Source organism: Erigeron canadensis, chromosome 9 (assembly GCF_010389155.1).
Source record: "Erigeron canadensis isolate Cc75 chromosome 9, C_canadensis_v1, whole genome shotgun sequence".
Classification (NCBI taxonomy): Eukaryota; Viridiplantae; Streptophyta; class Magnoliopsida; order Asterales; family Asteraceae; genus Erigeron; species Erigeron canadensis.
Window position 1 is genome coordinate 503536 of NC_057769.1, and position 20640 is coordinate 524175.

General features: G+C 33.0%; 3 protein-coding genes across 6 annotated transcripts; 1 reads left to right on the forward strand and 2 right to left on the reverse strand.

Annotated features, from left to right (window-relative positions):
- Positions 1–4: 4 nt before the first annotated feature.
- LOC122581860 (ATP-dependent zinc metalloprotease FTSH 8, mitochondrial-like) lies at positions 5–7783 on the reverse strand. 3 transcript variants are annotated; one of them, XM_043754171.1, is made up of 8 exons: positions 7612–7783; positions 7251–7485; positions 6857–6967; positions 5056–5177; positions 4103–4576; positions 2697–3464; positions 1922–2149; positions 5–655 (listed from the first exon to the last, which is right to left on the reverse strand). In XM_043754171.1, the coding sequence occupies exons 1-8, from the start codon at positions 7672–7674 to the stop codon at positions 233–235; spliced, it is 2424 nt and encodes an 807-aa protein (XP_043610106.1). In that variant the 5' UTR covers positions 7675–7783; the 3' UTR covers positions 5–232. The 3 variants fall into 3 exon arrangements, with proteins under 3 accessions (XP_043610106.1, XP_043610105.1, XP_043610104.1); XM_043754170.1 differs by having other exon boundaries at positions 7251–7488; XM_043754169.1 differs by having other exon boundaries at positions 7251–7497.
- Positions 7784–12259: 4476 nt separating this feature from the next.
- LOC122581630 (hsp70 nucleotide exchange factor fes1-like) lies at positions 12260–15530 on the forward strand. 2 transcript variants are annotated; one of them, XM_043753873.1, is made up of 7 exons: positions 12260–12345; positions 12460–12602; positions 13646–13788; positions 13876–13926; positions 14017–14238; positions 14322–14424; positions 14888–15530. In XM_043753873.1, exons 2-7 carry the CDS (start codon positions 12517–12519, stop codon positions 15384–15386), a joined length of 1104 nt encoding a protein of 367 aa, XP_043609808.1. In that variant the 5' UTR covers positions 12260–12345; positions 12460–12516; the 3' UTR covers positions 15387–15530. The 2 variants fall into 2 exon arrangements, with proteins under 2 accessions (XP_043609808.1, XP_043609807.1); XM_043753872.1 differs by lacking the exon at positions 12260–12345 and having other exon boundaries at positions 12355–12602.
- A 175-nt stretch (positions 15531–15705) lies between these two features.
- Positions 15706–16588, reverse strand: LOC122580818 (thaumatin-like protein). The gene is made up of 2 exons (XM_043752978.1): positions 16517–16588; positions 15706–16428 (listed from the first exon to the last, which is right to left on the reverse strand). Exons 1-2 carry the CDS (start codon positions 16578–16580, stop codon positions 15755–15757), a joined length of 738 nt encoding a protein of 245 aa, XP_043608913.1. The 5' UTR covers positions 16581–16588; the 3' UTR covers positions 15706–15754.
- Positions 16589–20640: the final 4052 nt, after the last annotated feature.

Here is a 20640-nt window from a genome sequence, read left to right on the forward strand (position 1 = left end):
TTCATAAGTTAATGAGTCGGAAATTGTCACTCTTATAAATTGAGAACAAAAACAAACTCGGGCAGGATTCTTCCAAAAGCTATACATCATTAAATCTCCAAAGAGGACATGTATTGCTACATAAATCGAAAACTTCAATATCGAGCGATAAACAATTGACCTCAAATGTGATTTTTTGTTAAAATAAAACTACGTACTTAGAGTCACAAGGTTAGAGGGGTGTAGGGGATCATCATTTTCCGCTTGCTTTTTCTTGACTTTCATTGTCTACAAACCCACCCTTGAACCTATCATAATTCGTTGGTTCACTATACTGGAATGGTCGTTTACCAAGTATGGTTACCAAGTCTTCTTGGTGTAATACTTCTTTCTCGAGTAACTGCTCTGCAAGCTGAGCTACTTGCTCTTTATGTTCCTCGATCAGTTGCAATGTACGTTGGTATGCTTTTCCAACCCATTCTCTCACTTCATTGTCAATTATTGCAGCAGTTTTGCTGCTATATGGCTTGGTTACCTCAAAGGCGTTGTCATTTTGAGGAAAAGATAGAAGACCAACTTTCTCACTGAAACCATATACTGCTACTTGAGCATACGTCATTTTTGTGACTTTCTCCAAGTCGTTTTGAGCTCCAGTCGAGATCTTTCCAATCAAAACCTAAACCAAGCATTACAGTTCTTTAGCACTCTTATCACAAACTTTATCATTAGATGTGACAAAATCAGTCAGTCAGTCAGTCAGTCAGGTTGGGTATCAGATTAAATGGGTTATGGTAGACATGGGCAACTTCCTACTATAAAGCGTTATTGGGAATCTAAACCTTTATATCCACTTATCTCAGACTCACAGATAAGCTCAGAGACAACTAAAGTGTTTTATACTTGACAAAAAAAAAAACCATGGAATCTAAATACGAATAGAACCAAGCCGTTTAATGTTTTGCTAGAAAAAGTATTTGACCCCATTAGAGATATGTCATAGCCAAATCAACCCATCCATAGAGTAACAGGTTCCTCTATTTTGTCATTATTCAGACTTAACAAGGCCATTCATTTCATTAGAAAGATGAGATTGACAATAATGGCTTACAGAGCCTTAAAAAACTACATTGTCATACGATAACAGACTACATGCACATAAAAGCTAAAATGGAATAAAGGACGCTATTGCCACAGACACATGCTACAGAAACTCTTATGCTCATTTGTCACATTGCCGTCGAAAACCAATTAGATATACTTTCTTGATAATCAAAACTTTGATAACTTTTGCAGGATAAAATAAACCAACAATTGTATAGAAAGATATCAATATTATAAATTGAAATTCTCTTGTCTAAAAGTGCACAAAAGCAATTCACGGTAACTGCTAATCAGAGAGGAATACAAGAGATAATATAATATGAGGACCACCAGGCACAAAATCCTAAGATTTAAACATTTTACTAAGTGATCTAAAGTCAGGACTCAGGAGTTCCTGACAGCTGAAGAAAAGCGTACTACATAGAAACTATTTCAACCCAATAATCCATGAGCAAGTTGATTCAGATTAATATTTAACTCGAATGAGTCACACAACGAAACTCAGAACATATAGCTTAAAAGAAATGGGCCAAATGGATTTAAACACACCTGAAATATATATTTAATCCATAAAACCTCTCAAATCAATTGATCCAAAAGATTAATTCGTCGTTAAACATTGCATAGTTTATTAGTCAAATTGATAAACTAAATAATTTTACAGAAAGGCATTTCACTGCTTTGGGCCAATTCAACCTGACCTGTAACGGCTTATTTAAAAAACTGTCTGTTTTACCATAATCACGAGTCATGACCAAGCCAGCCCATTTTACCACCTCTAATAGAAAAACAAAAAAGAAATACCAACATATAAGATAAGGTTCGGTGTTCATGAAGTCACCTGTTCGGCTGCTCGACCCCCAAGCGTCATGCAAGTCAAATCGAAAAGCTGCTCTTTAGTCATCAAGAGGTTCTCATTAGGGACATACTGTGCAAAACCGAGGGCTGCAGTACCTCGAGGAACAATCGTCACTTTTAGCAACGGTTCTGCGTGTTCCAAAAACCATCCAGCAACGGCATGACCTGATTCATGATAAGCAACAGTCCTCCTTTCCAGTTTACTTATCACCTGTCAAAAGATATTGCTCATGAAATCTCATTATTTATCTGCATGTAATAAATTTATACTTCACAAGTGTTACCTAACATATTTGTGTAACCCACAAACAGATGCGCAAATTGTGAACAACACGTTTGGATTCATAAAGACTTCATAACTGAAACTTAATATATGATTTCAAACGGGAAAAAAAAAAGTTATGACGTCATGAAACTTCATAAATAAATTCCAGGTGGGCAGATGACAAAACGGGTGACAACTTTGTACAGGTTGAACAGGTCCATTTAGATTGGGTTGGCCCAAAACAGGTATTACAAAATAACGTAAGCTTTTATTAATAATTAGAGAGTAGCTTTTATTTATAATTAGAGAGTCGAAGATGATTACATAAATAATAATAATTTTGATAATAATATAATATTTTGAAAAAGACGATATTTACAGAAATTTCTGAAGATTTGTTGATTCAGGTTTTCTTGCACGTTGAGATGAAACATGGCCCAACCAAACCAAGTCACAAGTAAATAGATCAAAATCACTTAGTCAAGTTATATACCTTGTTTTTCTTCTCTAAACCTCCAATGACCCTATCTATAGCTGCCTCAAAGTAAACCATAGTAATGACAGCACTCTCACACCTCGCAGCAATTAAAGCAGCTTCATTACAAACATTAGCAATGTCCGCTCCAGCAAATCCAGGTGTCAGAGCAGCAAGCCTCTGAGAATAATGGGATGGCTCTTCATCAAGCTTCAATTTCTTCAAATATATGTTAAATATTTGCTCGCGACCTTTAATATCAGGTTTATCAATTGTAATTTGACGGTCAAAACGACCAGGCCTCAACAAAGCCTTGTCTAAAATATCAGGTCTATTTGTACCAGCAAGTACAACAACTCCAGAAGTGGTTCCAAATCCATCCATTTCTACCAGAAGCTGATTTAAAGTACTCTCACGCTCATCATTTCCACCAGAAAAACCACCACGGCCCCTGGCCCGCCCGATTGCATCAATCTCATCAATAAATATTATACTTGGTGCACATTCTCTTGCCTCCTGAAATAAGCTACGGACCCTGGCGGGTCCCACCCCAACAAACATTTCCATAAAATCAGAACCAGATATGGACAAAAAAGGAACTTCGGATTCACCGGCAGTGGCTTTTGCAAGAAGCGTCTTCCCTGTCCCAGGTGGTCCTACAAGAAGTGCTCCCTTTGGAATTTTTGCTCCTAACTCCTCGTACTTTTTAGGATTTTTCAGAAAATGCACAAATTCCATGATTTCTTGCTTTGCTTCATCACAACCAGCTACATCGTTAAAGTATACCTAGTCATTACATGAAAACAACTTTAACTAATAATTCAATTGGGTTAACTTATATAAAGGTAACCAACTTGAGTCAAATTTCTATTTCATGTAGCTAATTTTTACTGCCCGGAAAAAACTATCAAACTTTGGTAAATTTTATTAAAAGACCTCAAAGCCACTAGCAGTAAATGTGAGGTGCCCATCAACCAAGAGATTATGGGTTATATTACCATGGTAGACAAATTGTATATATTTATGAATTTAAGTGAAATACTTATCTTTATACAACAATGTTGGCATTCTTTTATATAGGGTTTAACTGGCACTTAGATACCGGCCAGTGCCTGGCATAATAATTGAGGGTTCCCTTAAATTAAAACTTTAAAAGTCAGAGATAAATTCCTATTTCAGATTAACCACATACTAAATCAAACTTTCAGACAGCTGATAAAAACCCTAGAGCGTTCAAAAATTTACTCCAATACTCTCAACACATTCAGGTTGTTTTTTACATGGCATTGAGTTTGGTGCTGATAGGGCACTTAGACAATTCACCGTGATGCAAACTATTTTTCCTCGAGTTGCTAGACAATAAAATTTGAGTTGCTAGACAATAAAATTACCAACACAAGCAAGTAAAAGTAAAGCAACCTTACCTTGTTTTTAGAATTTTTATCCAACTTCGTCACTTGTGCTTTTCCTATGTTGAAAATTCCACGGGAACCCTTTCCACCTGGGACATTAATCTGCATTCTTCGGCCCACAAAATATAAGGTTCCTAGAAGAAATAATGTTGGAGCGAACCTCAATAATTCTAGGAGCCAATTTGTTTCATCAGAATACATGACTGGAACATAATTATGAGTATCTATTCCCAATGCCTTCTGAGCTTCCTCGAGCTTCTCCTCAAAAGTTTCCACACTTCCTATATTAATATAGTATTTGTAATAGCCTGATTTTCCACTGGACCCGATGTCACTGTTAGGACCCTGGCTAGCTTCATCACTGATTTGAGATGTATTGGAAACTGAAGTCTTCACATACACTTTAGCAACAGATTTATTGGTGACAACAATATGGTCCACCAAACCAGGTTCTAGAAGCTTACTTTTGAACTCTTGAAAACTGATCTGAGCATGCGAGTACACAAATTGATAATTTCATTCAAATAAATGACAGAGCAAATATATAATCTGATTACTTTTTTGGAAACCAAGTTTTTTTAAGGAAACGAAGAACCTACATAGTTCCATTAATATTCAGGATAACTTTCCACCACAACAGCATGTAAGCATGTAACCACTAACCACTGTATGATTGTCCCTTCAACACCACCAACAAAATCCCCACAAGATCTTTCTGTTTGAAACTTCTAGGGTTTATTAATGCAATTGAAGTTTGAGAAATCTAATCGATTTTTTTTTTATCGAACTCTCAAAGTTTAGTCATTTTTCCATAGAAAAGAAAGATGGTTACCCGAAACAAAATAAGACCAAAATGGGTTAATTGTTTTATTCAAGTATCTCTTCACTATATAATTAACTTAAGAACTGCAACCATCAAGTATGTGGTATTCAAATATATGATGAAAGTTAGTAAGCAACAATACCTGTTTCTTTTCTTCAGTATTCAAGAAAGTTGATGACAAAACAAAAGCAAAAAACAGCAAAGACGGAAGTAAATTTGGAAACTGCTTGAACTTATCTCCATCGTCATTTTTGCCAGAGTCCCCTGGCAATACCACATTATTAGATGCTATTAATAACAGAAAGATTAAAAAAAAGTTAAGAAGAAAGCAGAAGGCAAATCAAACATCAAAAGTTAATCGAGTTGCAACAGAATTCATGGGTCTTCTCAAATGACAAATAGGTAAAACTAGGTATATCACTCGGCCAGCACAACAGAGCAAATTACTGAAAAAAAAATATTAACTACCTAAAAACTTTTCTTCCGCTTAGTTGAACATAATTCCCTTATGTTTTAGCGTAGAAATTTCTGCTTATCGATATTTGATGTCTAGACACTAGAGTATGATGTAATAAGTTAGTAGTAATATTTATAGATACATTAATATACTTGGCCCAGTGGTTGAATTTTCAAAAGGTCGACTTTCTCATTTGGCATGTTGACTGCTGCTGGATTGACTTTCTGGTTGTGCAGTGTTAAGCTATACTGATTTAATTGTAATGCGAACGAAGGAACTGAGCATCAGTACATTTTTTGTTTGGCCCTTAATGATCGATGTTTCAAACCGGTAAGTTTATCCCAGTGCAACGAATTATGTGGAGCTAAGTAGTTTGACTACTCAACTCACCTTCAAGTATTTAATTTTTGTCTAAGCAAAGATTGGGAACACAATAGAAGGCATCTGCAGTTAACTTAAATATATAAAGCATAAGAATTTATATAGGATACAGAACGAATTATGTGGAGCTAAGTAGTTTGACTACTCAACTCACCTTCAAGTATTTAATTTTTGTCTAAGCAAAGATTGGGAACACAATAGAAGGCATCTGCAGTTAACTTAAATATATAAAGCATAAGAATTTATATAGGATACAGAAATTAAAATTATTGTAAACATTCGAGAGTTGTGAACCTAACACTACATATTATGGTACAGCTGTAACAAGAACATCCCTATATGATCAGCCGACCAATTACGTTATCCCTATGATATAATTACCTAGAAATGCAAGACAAACTTTTGCCTATTAGAGCAACGTGGATTGACGTAAATAAGTAGATAAAATTTTGATTAAGATTATAGCCTTGAGCATACTGCTTGTTTCTGCTGGCTCTATTTTTTTTCATAGGCCAGGTCGTAACGAGCCAAGGAATTGAGGAACATCAGAAAAAAGTAAAGAATGAAAAGCTAACATGATACAAGAGTTATAGTAATGTATATGGTCACATCTCATGAAGTGCTTTCATTAGTTCACAGTGGGAATATAGAAACGTGTCATATACTTTTCACTTTTCAGGGGTGTGATGACCAACAATCATTGATGAATCTACCCCATTCAATTGTTAGGATGCACTTTTCCTCATACAGTCCCTCAAGGGTACCCAGTGATATGTATTTATGTAAAGCCTTTTGGGGCATACTTGGCGTGCAAAAATTTCTACTGCTAGTCATACGTGGCCTGCAAACCAACAAATTCACTACTTGATACTTTCTTCACCTAGAGAATCATAACAAGAAAAAAACCCTTTCGCACCATATAAGTTAAGAGTCTTTTAATTTTAACACAACCAGTCTTTGATACAGTCACTCACTGAATCACGATAATCAACAATCTTCATTTGCAACACAGAGAAAAGTTCCAACTAGTATACAAATTGTTAAGATGGAATAACAAAATGATGTAACATTTGACAAGGAAGAGATAAAAACATATTTCACATACCCTTGGAACCGGATTCGTGACCGTCCCCTTTGGAATCAAATTTGTCACCGTCCGCATTTCTCACTGTGACCTTTACCTTTACCGTTCCACTTGGGTAATAGTTCTCGTAATCTACACAATTCCATTTCCAAGATTATATAGTCATAACTGAAACAACCAAACCACCAAAACATCCACACAAAAAAAAAACATTATTTTAATACTTTCATTATCACTGTTAGCATGCACAAGTATAATAATAATAATAATGATCAAAACCTCAACTTTTATATCGATGTTTGGCTGCTAAGTCCTACCTATGTATTAGCTTGGTACATATTTTTTTTTATGACGTTACATCCATAATTTAAGTCTAACTTTGTGTTTCCATTCATATGTATATATATGGTCTTACTCTTGTTTTTGTTGTTGGAGGCTTGATTGGAAAAGAGTCTTGGTGAGCAGCAGCCTCCTCCTCCTCCTCCTGATAATAAGTGATGGTTGCTGTTTAAAATTTGAGAATTATATAATATTTTATTACAGGTGGTAATTGAAGTGGTAAAATAATAGGTGGTAGGGCTGCTGCTGGTCACGTGCCGTGGTCCACCGCCGCCGTGAATGGTGATGAAACTAGTATTTCCTCTCACATTCTGCAACCACCACTTGTCATCATCATCGTCGTCATCATCATCATGTTATATATATACAAAAATTAACATAAATATATATAAGTTAATTGTATAATTATTGTAAGTATATAGAGAGATAGAGAGTACTTGTTGGTTGTGGAAGGTGTTATTCGAGCGAGACAGAAAGCGTGAAATGCGTGTGAATATCATTTTTATTATTAATTATTTTATTTATTTATTATTATTATTCATGTATCTTTATGTATGTATTTTTGTTGTATGTTCCTGGAAAACCCTAGAAGATGATGAACAACAACAAGGTAGTACTGTAGTAAAATTATTTAAATTAATCTTTTGTATTAACAAAAGGAAATAATACGTACCCCCGGGGCTTTTTAAAAACAGTTTATAGTATAAGATAAGAGTTTAGAGTATAAGTTAATTTATTAAAGATAAATTTGGTAATCTCTAATAATTCTTTTATATGAGATATTTATTAATAACAATTTCATACTGTTGTATGTAAGTATTGTGTAACACTTTCTATTTTTAAAGGGGTGGATAATATTTATAAGGGTAAATTACAAAAATCATACCTGAGGTTTGTTCAAAACTACACTGGTCATACTTACAATTTAAAAATTATGCGAGTCATACCCATCATTGTCAAAAACTTACATTGACCATACCTATCACTGACGGCCGTCAATTTGGCCATTAAGTCAAATCACGTTTTTTGCATGTGATGTATTAAAACCGTAATGTTTATAATTTAGGTATCATTTGTATAATTCACTCTAATAAAAATTATTAAAATATTTATATTTATATTTCATTTATTAAAGTGGGTAGATATTTTATATTAAAATTCACACACACACACACATGTATATATATTTTTTTTTAAAAACCTATTTCAAAATAAAAATTATAATAGGATGTCATTATACGATACAAGTTTAGGCTTATAAAATTATATTAAAAAGAATAATATATAAAAGAATAAATTATATTTTTTAAATAGATTTCTATTAAAAAGAATAAATCATAAATTAATAATAATAATAATATATAAAAGTGAAAAGTTTAGTGGTTTTGATAGTTCTCATCCTTGTTATAGTTACTATACACATATAATAAAATAATAATGACATGTTTAATAATAAATGCATTCTTGTATTGTAACGCCCAAAGTTAGAAGACCAAAAATATCACAATCATTTACTTTAAAAATCGAAAAATTTGAGACAAACTTATACTTAGAAAAATATTGCAAATTTTCGTTAAAAATAAAAGTTATAGAATTTGAAAAATAACAATTGGAACCTTCCTAATATGTTATTCTAAACATATCTTAGAAGTACCGGACCTTGAAAACGTCGAATGAAGCTCGGAAATTCTTGCTCAAGAACAGAAGGACTGCGGCCGCTAGCACGGTCGACCGTGTTCCTAGAAACTGATCACCAAGACAAAATACTGCAGACGCTGAGCACAGTTAGCCGTGTCTGCGTCTATACTCTTACTGCACCCACTTAAAACACCAATTCACTATCATTTGAACTCAAACACTTACACCATTTCAAAACATAATCATCTTGAAACCACAAATCACCAAAACACATACATTTAAACTATAAATCCATGTAGAACAAAAAGACCAAAAACTTAACATGACCATATATTTTCCCACCAAAAGAACGTGTTCTCCCAAATCAAAAGCTTGTATCAAGAGCCATAATAGTCAAAGGGATTTTCTACAAAATTACCCAAAATGCCAACCTCTAAGATGGCTAAAATCCTTCAAGCTTAACTTCACTTGGTCAAATCTTGCTCTTGCTACTACCAATTGCTATAAAAGGGTTAAACAACTAAAACATAAGCAAAACGCTTAGTGAATGCATATACATATGATCATAATCAAGTTACCAAAAAATTAGTGCATCAAGCATCATACATAGCCTATCTTTTGATAGCCATTTCATTCATATCAATCATAACACAAAATCATCACAAATCATTTTCAACATGGTCATGGACAATGCTAGTAGGACTTTACCCACCTACTAGTCTTAATCATCAAATATGCTAGTAGGAATTTACCCACCTACTAGCTTACATATTCATTAATCAAACTTTGCTAGTAAGAATTTACCCACCTACTAACTTTCATTCAACATTCATATTTGCTAGTAGGAATTTACCCAGCTACTAGCTTTTATATTCAACAAACATATGGGTCATAGGAATTTACCCACTTATGACCTCTATTAACAAGAACATAATCATATGGATATACACTCACCTTAACTTGGCTATTTGGCACTATATGGCTACTAGACTCAACAATAAGATCTTCATCACCTACACATTATGTAAATATCTATGAGTTCTACAAACTCAACTCTTTCACAGTCATCTAATTGAATTCACCATGAACTAATTCATTATGGTGTTTGGCTACACAAAACATTTTCCATAAAACTTTTCCATGATTCTTACAATATAAAAATTTGGCCAAACACTCTAAAACAATATTTTCACCAATATGGGTTTACCATCAAAACACCATTTTCATATTTCCAAATTTTCTCATAACAATCTCATTAGGGTTCTAACAAATTCCCAAACTTACAAAAATCCCAATTTATTCAAATTCCCAATTTCAAATGGGAAGAACCCTAATTTCAATATTATAAGAACCCTAAATTAAAATTAAGTATTTAAGAGGATTTCTTACCTTAAAAGAAAAATAACAATATCAAATTCCACTTCTCTCTTCCTCCCTCTTTATAATTTTCGGCCACCACTAGGAACACCAAAATCCCCAAATTTGTTTTCTTATTATTATTTGAATTAGTTAATAAAATTAGGAGGATGAATTTCATATATCAACTTTTGTGGATTGGAAGATTGTGGAAGAACTAGTGGAAGAAAGGATTTTAGATGGAAGAACTAGTAAAAGTGTAAATCACCAACAACATATGGTTGGACTCTTTTCCATCATGCCACGTTTTCTTTCACTTTTTAATGGGTATTATATCCGCTAGCCACTAAAGTTCTAACTAAATTAACCCCGAATCTCAAAATAAAATACTAAGAAATTATTTTAAGGACTAAAATACATAAATTATTGATTTATTTATCTTTTATATTTTTGGGGTGTTACATGTATCAATTATTTTTCTCGATATACTTTTCATTATAAAAATTATTGTTTCATAATAAATGTCATATCTACCCAACTTAATAAATGAAGTATAAATAAAACTCTAAAATTCTTAATAATTATTTTTTTGGTGAATTACAAGGATAATACCTGAAGTATCCATGAGATTACAGTTTTGATACCTCACATGCATGACACGTGACTTGACTTAACGGTCAAATAGACGACCATCAGTGATAGGTATGGTTAGTGTAAGTTTTTAAAAACAGTGGGTATGACTCACATAATTTTTAAATTGTAAGTATGACCAATGTAATTTCGAGCAAACCTTAGGTATGATTTTTGTAATTACCTTATTTATAATTGAGTGTAGATATAGATATCTTTTACACGTATAAATCTTTACGTGAGGAAAAGAAAAAAAAATCAAAATGGGGAATGATTTGTTCAGAAAACTAGTGGGTCACATCTACCAATAAACTAAAATAGAATTATAGCTTTTTATAATTGACACTTGGCTCATTCTTTAAATAACATGTGTCCCTTTTAAGTTTTTTAATTTTAAGTTTCCTTATAATGATCAAATCAAATACTAATAATATAATACGAGTAATAAGTATTATATAACATGCTTTTGCCTATCTATTTAATATTTTTAGTTTTATAATTAAATCAATGTATGTTTTCATTCATGAATAAAAAAAAACTTTTATATGATTTTAGCACAATAAGTGCTCGATAGATTCATCCTAGCAGTCACATAATCCGCATAAAGTCGAGCCAAAGTTACAGTTTCATACCTGAAGCGTCATATAAGTTGGAAGTCGATCAAGAGCGGCCCGTCACATAAAAATATTACACTTCTTAGGAACACTAGAAACCCATTTGAAGTTGTATCTTCCGCCATAGTCCACGCCACTTCTAATAAACTTCTTAACACTCTTAACCGAGAAATACTTTGAGAATCTCCCAGCCATACCCACCTATCTTTCTCCTCTGAAATTCGAAAATTGTCTAGTAGGTCACGAAACCGAATCCATTCGCTAATCGCATCAGGAGACATAGGTATCAAGAACCACAATGGGTCACCAATAAACCTTTTCGTTTCATGACAAAATCGTTCTTAGATTAGACATCTTTTATCCTTTTCAATATGAAAAAGCAACGGGAAAAGATCCTTTAGACAAGCGTTACTCGCCCATGGATCAAGCCAAAATCTGATCGACTCACCTCTACCACAAACACCTCTGAATCGTTAAGTTTTGTAACACCAATCTTTATCGAGCCAACGTTACCCACAACGCATCAACAACCCTACGCCAAAGAGCCCCAGGTTTTGTTCTGTAACGCCAAATCCATTTGGCTAAGAGAGCCACATTCGAATCCTTCAATTTGGAAATGCCTAAACCACCCACCTTGATAGGAGCAACCACCGTGTCCCATGCTACCCAATGTATTTTACGATTATCATTTGAACCTCCCCAAAACTGTAAATTGTAAGAGTTTTATTGTCTGTTATTTTCTTTTTTTCTTTTTAAAATCTTATTAAGTTCAATGATAATTTACCCTTTAACTAACTTTAAGATGGAATGATTAAAAAAAAAAAAGGTTAAAAATAAGAGCCGTGTCCAGCTAATATGGAATCATTACCAAATACGAGTACCAACCAAACATCCCTAATAAAAGTCATATCTTCTTCTCGCGAAAAATAGCAGGTAGGTTCGAGAACTATCCACCAAGTTTCCATTTTTTCAAAAGCCGCTTATATATATATATATATATATGCGTATAATATTATCATCAAACTAATTAATCCAATAATCAATCAGGTTTCGCATATTACGTTCGACTAGGGTTTTAAGTATTTTTTTTCCCCAAAAGATTGAATGGCAGAAGGAGGACCTAATTGGGACGGCTTGCTCAAGTGGAGCATTGCAAATTCTGATGGGACGGGCAACCCAAGAAATTTAAGGTACAGTTTTCGATTTTTGTTATATTTTCTTGTTCAAAGATGCTTACTTTATGCCAAGAAATTTGTTTATGTATATATTATCGATGCTGGTTTGAAAAAAAAAAATCAGTAGATGTGTTATAAAGATGCAAACTTTAAGATATATCTGATGTTTGGATTGATTATATATGCGTGTTATTGTAAACTTTGATTATTTTGAGATTTTGTATCAAATATTAGTTAAATATTCAGTTCAATGTTCAAGAGGGTTATGGTTTTGTTTCAGTTTTTGTGAAGTAAGCTTAAGCCCAATAGTTTGAGTTATTGAAAATTTACATCAGCCAACAAGCATATGGCTATCAGGCTATAGGATTTAACAATATGCTAACCAAGTCGATAAACATAAGATTATATTTTTTCATAATTTATACTCTTCTACCTGCTCAATGTGACAGCTCCCAATCGTTTTTTTGTCAATTTTTGGTGTTTTCTGGTGGTTTTGGATGTTTTACGCCTGTTTGGTGTGATAGGACTTAGAAGAAAGAGAGAATTAAGAGTGTGTATTTTTATTTTGTTTTGTTTAGGTATGGGTTTTTATATATCTGGGTAGGTATGGGCTTTTGATTTTTTTAAGATTGTAGTTATGTTTAGATATTCATGCCCTGTGTATAGTATAGTTTTGATAGATAGATAGATAGTAAGATGGATAATGTAGATGATAGATGGAACGGGCTTATAGAGTGATATTTAAATTTGTTTAATATATTTTTTCAAAGACTGACATAAATATTAGTGTGTTTCTAGCTTTTGATGACTTTTTTTCTAAGAAGCGTTTTAGCTATGTTTATCCTTGAGTTTTCTTGTCATATACAGAATAATAGGCATCAATATGATTACTTTAGTATTATTAATGAACTAATGGTATATTTAATGAACTAATGGCACTGGTAGGCACTCGGTTAAGTGGATTTAATTTTCTATCATGCGAATCAATCATCATTGTTTATATAGCATCTGTTCAAGTTGTGATGTTTCTTTTTTCTTTTCCTTTTATTACTATAAAGTGAGGAGGATCGGAAATGGTTCATGGAAGCCATGCAAGCTCAGACTATAGATGTGGTCAAGCGTATGAAGGAGATCACTCTTGTCATGCAAACTCCTGACAACATCTTGGAGGAGCAAGGTGTTACATCAACAGATCTTGAAGGTATAATCATCGTATTATCAGTATGTTTTCCCTGTTTCTGCTATATTTTTTCTTACTAATGTGTTTGTGGTTCTAACTTTTTGGCAGATATGTTGGAGGAACTTCAAGATCATGTTGAGTCTATTGATATGGCCAATGGTGAGATTTCTTTTTTCTTTATAAGATTAATCTGTCCTATTTTAATTATAATTATAAAGTTATAACTTGTGTTCCTGTTCATTTTGGTAGATCTGAATTCAATTGGTGGTCTAGCCCCTTTACTAAAATATCTTAGCAACTCCCATGCTAATATACGCGCCAAGGCTTCAGAGGTTGTGAGTACTATTGTCCAAAACAATCCAAAGAGTCAGCAATTGGTTATGGATGCAAATGGCATGGAACCTTTGCTTACCAATTTCACTTCTGATGAGGATCTTATTGTTCGGACAAAGGCACTTGGTGCAATATCCTGTAAGTAGTCTTTTTGTCATGTGATTCCTTAAGATTTTTCAAAGGTTGTAATAACTTAATTTAATTTGCATTGTCAACTTCAGCTTTGATTAGGCACAACAAACCAGGGGTTGCAGCCTTCCGACTTGCAAATGGTTATGCTGGTCTGAAAGATGCGTTAAGCTCTGAAAGTGTCAGATTCCAGAGGTATGTATCTTTATAAAACAGAAATTTGTGTCTCGGAACAGATTATCAGAAGTTGTGAGAATCAGTTTTGTTTTTGGGGTAAATTGGTTATACTTTTATTTTATTTTAGCTCCTTGTAATTAATTTTCTATGGACTGCAACAAAACTGATTTTTCATTAAAATGGTATAAGCAATGATGCACCGAATTTGAGATGCTTTTATTTTCCTTAAAAAAAATGTTGCTTCTTTCTTCACAATAATGTTGTTAGGTTTGTCAATGTTCTATTTTCTTATTTGATAGTCATATCAAATTTTCAAAACATTAACAAAATAGCGCCTCTTTTTTCACTATATGGTTTTGATTATTGATTTTTATGTAATCACTTCCAAAAAGCAATACCCACAAACTGTCTCATTGAGTTTGATGTATATTTTGCAATTTTTCGTCTAATTTAGCTCGTGTTTGAATGTATGAAACTGTAGGAAAGCACTGAATTTGATTCAATACTTGATCGAAGAGAATCCCAGCGACTGCAATATTGTCTCTGAGCTTGGCTTTCCACGCATCTTGACACACCTGACCACTAGTGAAGATCCAGAAGTACGGGAAGGTGCATTGAGGGGTCTTTATGAGCTTGCCAAGGCAAAAAAAGTAAGTTCAGAAGGTAGTATGCTTGAAGATGACGAGAAATTGAAACAGGCTCTAGAAGAAAGAATTGGTGCTATCAGCTTAATGTCAGCCGATGATCTTGCTGCTATCAGAGATGAAAGACGCCTTGTAGACTCCCTATGGACTGTACACTACAATGAGCCATCATCCCTTGTAGAGAAGGGGCTGGTTGTTCTTCCCGGTGAGGATTCTGATGCACCACCACCGGATGTTGCGTCTAAGGTTTTCACGTCTCCCCTTAGAGGTTCAAATCGACCAGCTAACAATGACGACAAATCTGGAGCACCTTTGTTACTTGGCCCTGGTCTTTAAGTGCAAAGTGTAGGTTGTTCATGTTCGGTTCCTTTTTGTTAATGGATATTGTATTTGTGGGTATATTCACATTCTTGTAAATCTACTAGGACTTCTGGTGTTATGTTTTTCTTGTTAATGGAAGGTATGAGTCCATGCATCTTAGCCTCCTGGTCTTAATACATAGTATTAGTTTTTGTTGCTTTAAACTTCTGGTACTTGTTGAGTGATGTGTATCATTTGTTCATACCAATAAGTACACAAATACCTTAAATTTAAGTTTTAATTACACATTAATTGAAATGCAGCTAATTAAACAATGTACATGTACAATGCAAGTTACAAAGCTTAAATTACCAACAATCTTCCACAAATTCATTTGAAGCTACTTATTTAGGAGGGCAAAATGTGATCACATATCGTGAAGCCCGGCACTTGTTAAGGCTTGAAGAGTCATCAAAGGCGAAACTATATGCTTTAGGGCATATTGCCTTGAAAAGATGCGAGAAAAGTGTAGGCTTACACGTCTTTGGATTTGCATACTCCCCTGTACAACAATACTTGGGAGACGCCATTGCCAAACATGCACTATTACACCCTACCACTAGCCCTCCTATCTTCACTTCCAGGGCCGACGGACAACATATGTTCAAGTCGACCTCACATGCTGCCCTACCACACCCGACCCCACCACCAATTGGTGCCATTGCTACTGGTAAATTAAATCCATCCACCAAGCTCACATCATAGAAATGCAAAGGTGAATCTGATGACCCTAACGTCATCTCCACCACCGTGGCTGGTGGCTCACCTCCTGTTCCTCGGCAATGTAACTGACCGGAACAACCACCAGTCATGCAAGTGCCTTTACCATTTTCGTCAAAACCACAACCTTGTCTTGCCCATATTCTGCCTGACCATTTATCTGGTACATCAACCACTACTTCCTCAGCACCCCTCAATCTAAAACCACCATCTTTTGGACTCGGATGGCCTGCACCGCCTTGTAAACCGGGCCATATGGTCTCCCTACAGTTGTTGACCAGAATCAGCTGAACCCCATCTGCAATTTATTATGAAATACAGTAAAACAATGTTAATCATCTGCAAAGACAAACACTGTATTTGAACAACATAAGGTTGTGGATTACATGAAGTAAAGAAACATAAGAACATGCAGACTAGCATAAAGAGCGAGCAAGATGAATTAGCCATTGTTAAGCTGCTGCTGCTTCAAGTGTTAGCTGTATACACTGCTAATTTGGCTTATAAAGGGTGTGTGTGTGTGTGTGTCACTTTCACTTTGTGGGAGTTAAAAAAGGGTGCATATATGCATTGCTTCCATAGGAGGTTTTTTGCATTATCTAAAGTGACAAAAAGAAAAGCCTACACTATGATAGTATGCATAAATTATTCAATATTGTACTCTCCAAAAAATCTTTTAGACAACACTAAAGAGAAAATCCATAGACTAAATGATTCTTAGGAGATGCCTTACAAGAAAATTTGATATGAAGATTGGCATGAATTGTAATATTAGTCAATAGTCATATCACTTACAAAATCTTTCATACACTTTCTACATATATAAGATGCTTTTACCGCAACCGTTACTTATGATCTCCATTTAGCCAACTAAAAAAAGATGTTGTGAGCAATAATAGTTTGATAATTATGGCTAGATAATATTTTTGTAATCTGAATTAATCGTTTACGTGTACTAGTTACTTGGAAAAGTGTCAAGACACATGCTCTAACCTACAAACAGTATTCTTGCAAGTCAGGTTACATTTCTTTAACACGAGAGATAGTGTCTGCGCGTTGCGGCGGTGAGATGGTGGGGATGATAGGTCAAGTCATAGAGTATGATAGTCAAATGCCTTAGCCGTACAAGTTCCGCCCTTGGATTTAAAAAATTCGTCGAAAGTATATCGAATGATATCTCTAATGAAAGAGCATGAAATTTTAAAAACACCCATACAATTTTTATTATTTATTGATATAAGGTTTTTGAGATAAAAGATTTTGAATGAATTAGAGTAATAAAATGATTTATGAGGAAAAAATGAGTTATTGAGATTTAATCATAAAGAGAAAAAATGAATGGTTGTAATTTACCGTTATTATAGGTAGGGTGACCATCCAATAAGAATAATATAAAAATAAGAACATGTAAGAACAGACTTCCAAATCACCAAACTTAAAAAAAAGATAATATTAGGATTTAATGATCGACAGTTAGAATTTTTATTTACTTTATTTCTTTTTGTAAATCAGTTATATATATTTTTACTTCATATTCTACGTGTACCACATATTGTATGACCACAATTACATATTGTTATTTGAGATTTGATTTGAAAGTTTATGTGTGTAACTGAGATGGTAAAGAGAACCATGAAGATTGTATTATTACTTATTTATTTATATATATATTTTGGATGCACAATAATATAATATTAAAATATATATAAATTGGGATGCACTATCTTGGAATTAAGATGCATACGTGTGATGATTTGCTTGGTTATTTATCTTCTTTTGGATGCATAATTACTTTATAAAATAAGCATAACTGTATTAAAATATTCATAATTTGGGATGTACCTTCTTGGAAATAAGATACATACTTGTAATAATTGCTTTGTTTATTTATCTTTGAGTTAACTACTTTTTTCGTCCATGTGGTTTATCATTTTATCACTTTTCATCTTTGCCGTTAATTTTTGGCTAAAATCATCTCCGTGGTTTGCATTTCGTCCCTGCCGTTATAACTTTGCCGTTAACCCCCTCACATGCAAGTCACGTGAGGGGCATTTTCGTCTTTTCACCCATTTAAGTGCAAAAATCGTCCCTGTGGTTTCTCATTTTTGCATTTTTCATCCTCTCCGTTAAAAAAATATAAAAAATAATGGTAACAACTTATTCAAACAAAACAAAAACTTATATATACATATATATATTTGAGAATCTACTCAATCACCTTCAAATGCAAACACGTATATACAATGTTTTAAATACAGGTATATACCGGTCGGTGTTACCAGCAATACCGGTATGGGGGTGGTACTCCGGTACAACTATTTCTGACATTTTTGATATTTTTCGGTAATACTGTTCCGGTGTTCTCATTTTTTATTTTTTTGAATTTTAAAAAATTTTTTTTGTAATATTTTAATATTATATTTTTTTAATTTTTGAACTTTAAAACTTATACTTTATAATAAAGTACCTATTTGGTATTTTTGTATTTTTTGAGTGAATAGTAATTATATTTTGACAATTGAGTTAAATTATAGTAAATTTTATAACATTTTTATAAATTAAATTAAATTAGTTGTATCGCTGGTGTTAAATTACATCTTCATATGTATGTATATATAGGTTTTTGATTTGATTTTGTTTTAGTTTTTGATTAAATTTTTGTTTGGAGGATTGTTAAAGATAAGGATGAAAAATGCAAAAACGATAAACCATAAGGACGAATTTTGCATTTAAGATGGATGAAAAGACATAAATGCCCCTGGGTTAACGGATCAAGGACGAAATGCAAACCACGGGAATGATTTTAGCCAAAAGTTAACGGCGAGGACGAAAAGTGATAAAACAACAAACCACAAGGACGAAAAAAGTACTTAACTCTTTATCTTTTTTTTGGATGCACAATTACGTTATAAATTGATTTAGGATGCATAACTATATTAATAGATAATCACATAAATTAATTTGGATGCAATATCTATTTCAGGATGCACAAATGTAATCGTTAATGTTAATATTTAAATATGAAAATAAACTGCCATTAGGTTACTATCCATATACATAAATTGCCATGAACGTGGGATGCATTTTTCATATATATATAACTTAACTACTTATTTTCATTACTATTTTGTCCTTTAAAATATATATAAAAAGACATATTTACCATTAGTTTTATTATATATTTCAAAAAAGCCCTGATCATTTTAGCCTTTAATTAATTTCATCTAATGATAAGAAACTGTTCTCACCGTTCTCATTTTAAATCTGTTTTTATCGGAAAGCTGCTCATTATAGGTATATTAGGTAGAGATGTTTAAATTAGTGAATAAAAAATAAGGGTATTTTGGGTATTTCAAATCATATTTTTTTTTATAAAAAAAAGACAAAATATTTTATAAGATAGTATTAGATATTAGATGTTGAAGATATATCTAAAAGCACCCACAAGTTAGATCCCTTTGCAGCTTTGCTATTAAATACACGACAATATGTTATCCTAAGTTAAAGAACAAATTAATTTTATGCTTTATGACATAGAACCAAAGACGAAATAGCCAATAATCTATACATATGGATATAGAGTTTAGTGCGTCGAAATGTAACCAACTATGTCCAAAAAGTTATAATGTGCATGAACTAAGTCCGACCTTTATCTTACGCACGAACTTAGTAAAAAAAATTTATATCATGCAAAAAGCATGACCGACCAATCAAAAACTTGCACGTGACAGTTGATATGGGGTGCTACGTAGCTGATATGAGTTGCCACGTATGCATTTTGCATAGTATAAACATTTTTTACAAGTTCATGCATAAAATAAAGGCCAAGCTTAGTTTTTGCACACTATAACTTTTTGGACATATTTTATTATATTTCGGCGCACTAAACCCTATGGAAATATGTGAAATAATGGGGTGACAATTTATTTTTTTTTGAGTTTTGTTAATGACAGCCTTACAATATTAATTAATTTGATGCATTAAAATTTGTACTTGGTCAAATATATATCTTCAAAACTTCATTTAAACTTTTATTAAACGTCAAGACTATGAGAGAAAAAAGGTCCTGAAGCCAATTTTCTTTATCAAAACTTTGTTTTTATATACATAATAATGAACTTAATAAATAAAAAAGAAATTACAAATGTACAATTGCTTTCTTAAAGTGATAAACAAAATATATATATATATAAAAGATGTTAAGTAGTATGCTTCTAGCAGCATGTTTCTACCATGATTTTCAAGGGGGAAAGATTTTATATTCAAACATATAATTTTTATGAGGGAAGTCTATGAACGAAAAACATGTTTCTTTTATACTTCTAGTAGCATATTGATTTTTCCTTACAGTTCTTTTAGGTAAAGTTTAATCATAGCCGTGAATTATTCTAGAAAGATTCCCGATTCGGATAGAAGAAAATGACATATGCAAATTCTCTCTAGAATCTTTAGCATCATATCAAATTATCATGTATCAACATCAAGTTTTTCAATATATGGAAAAAAAATA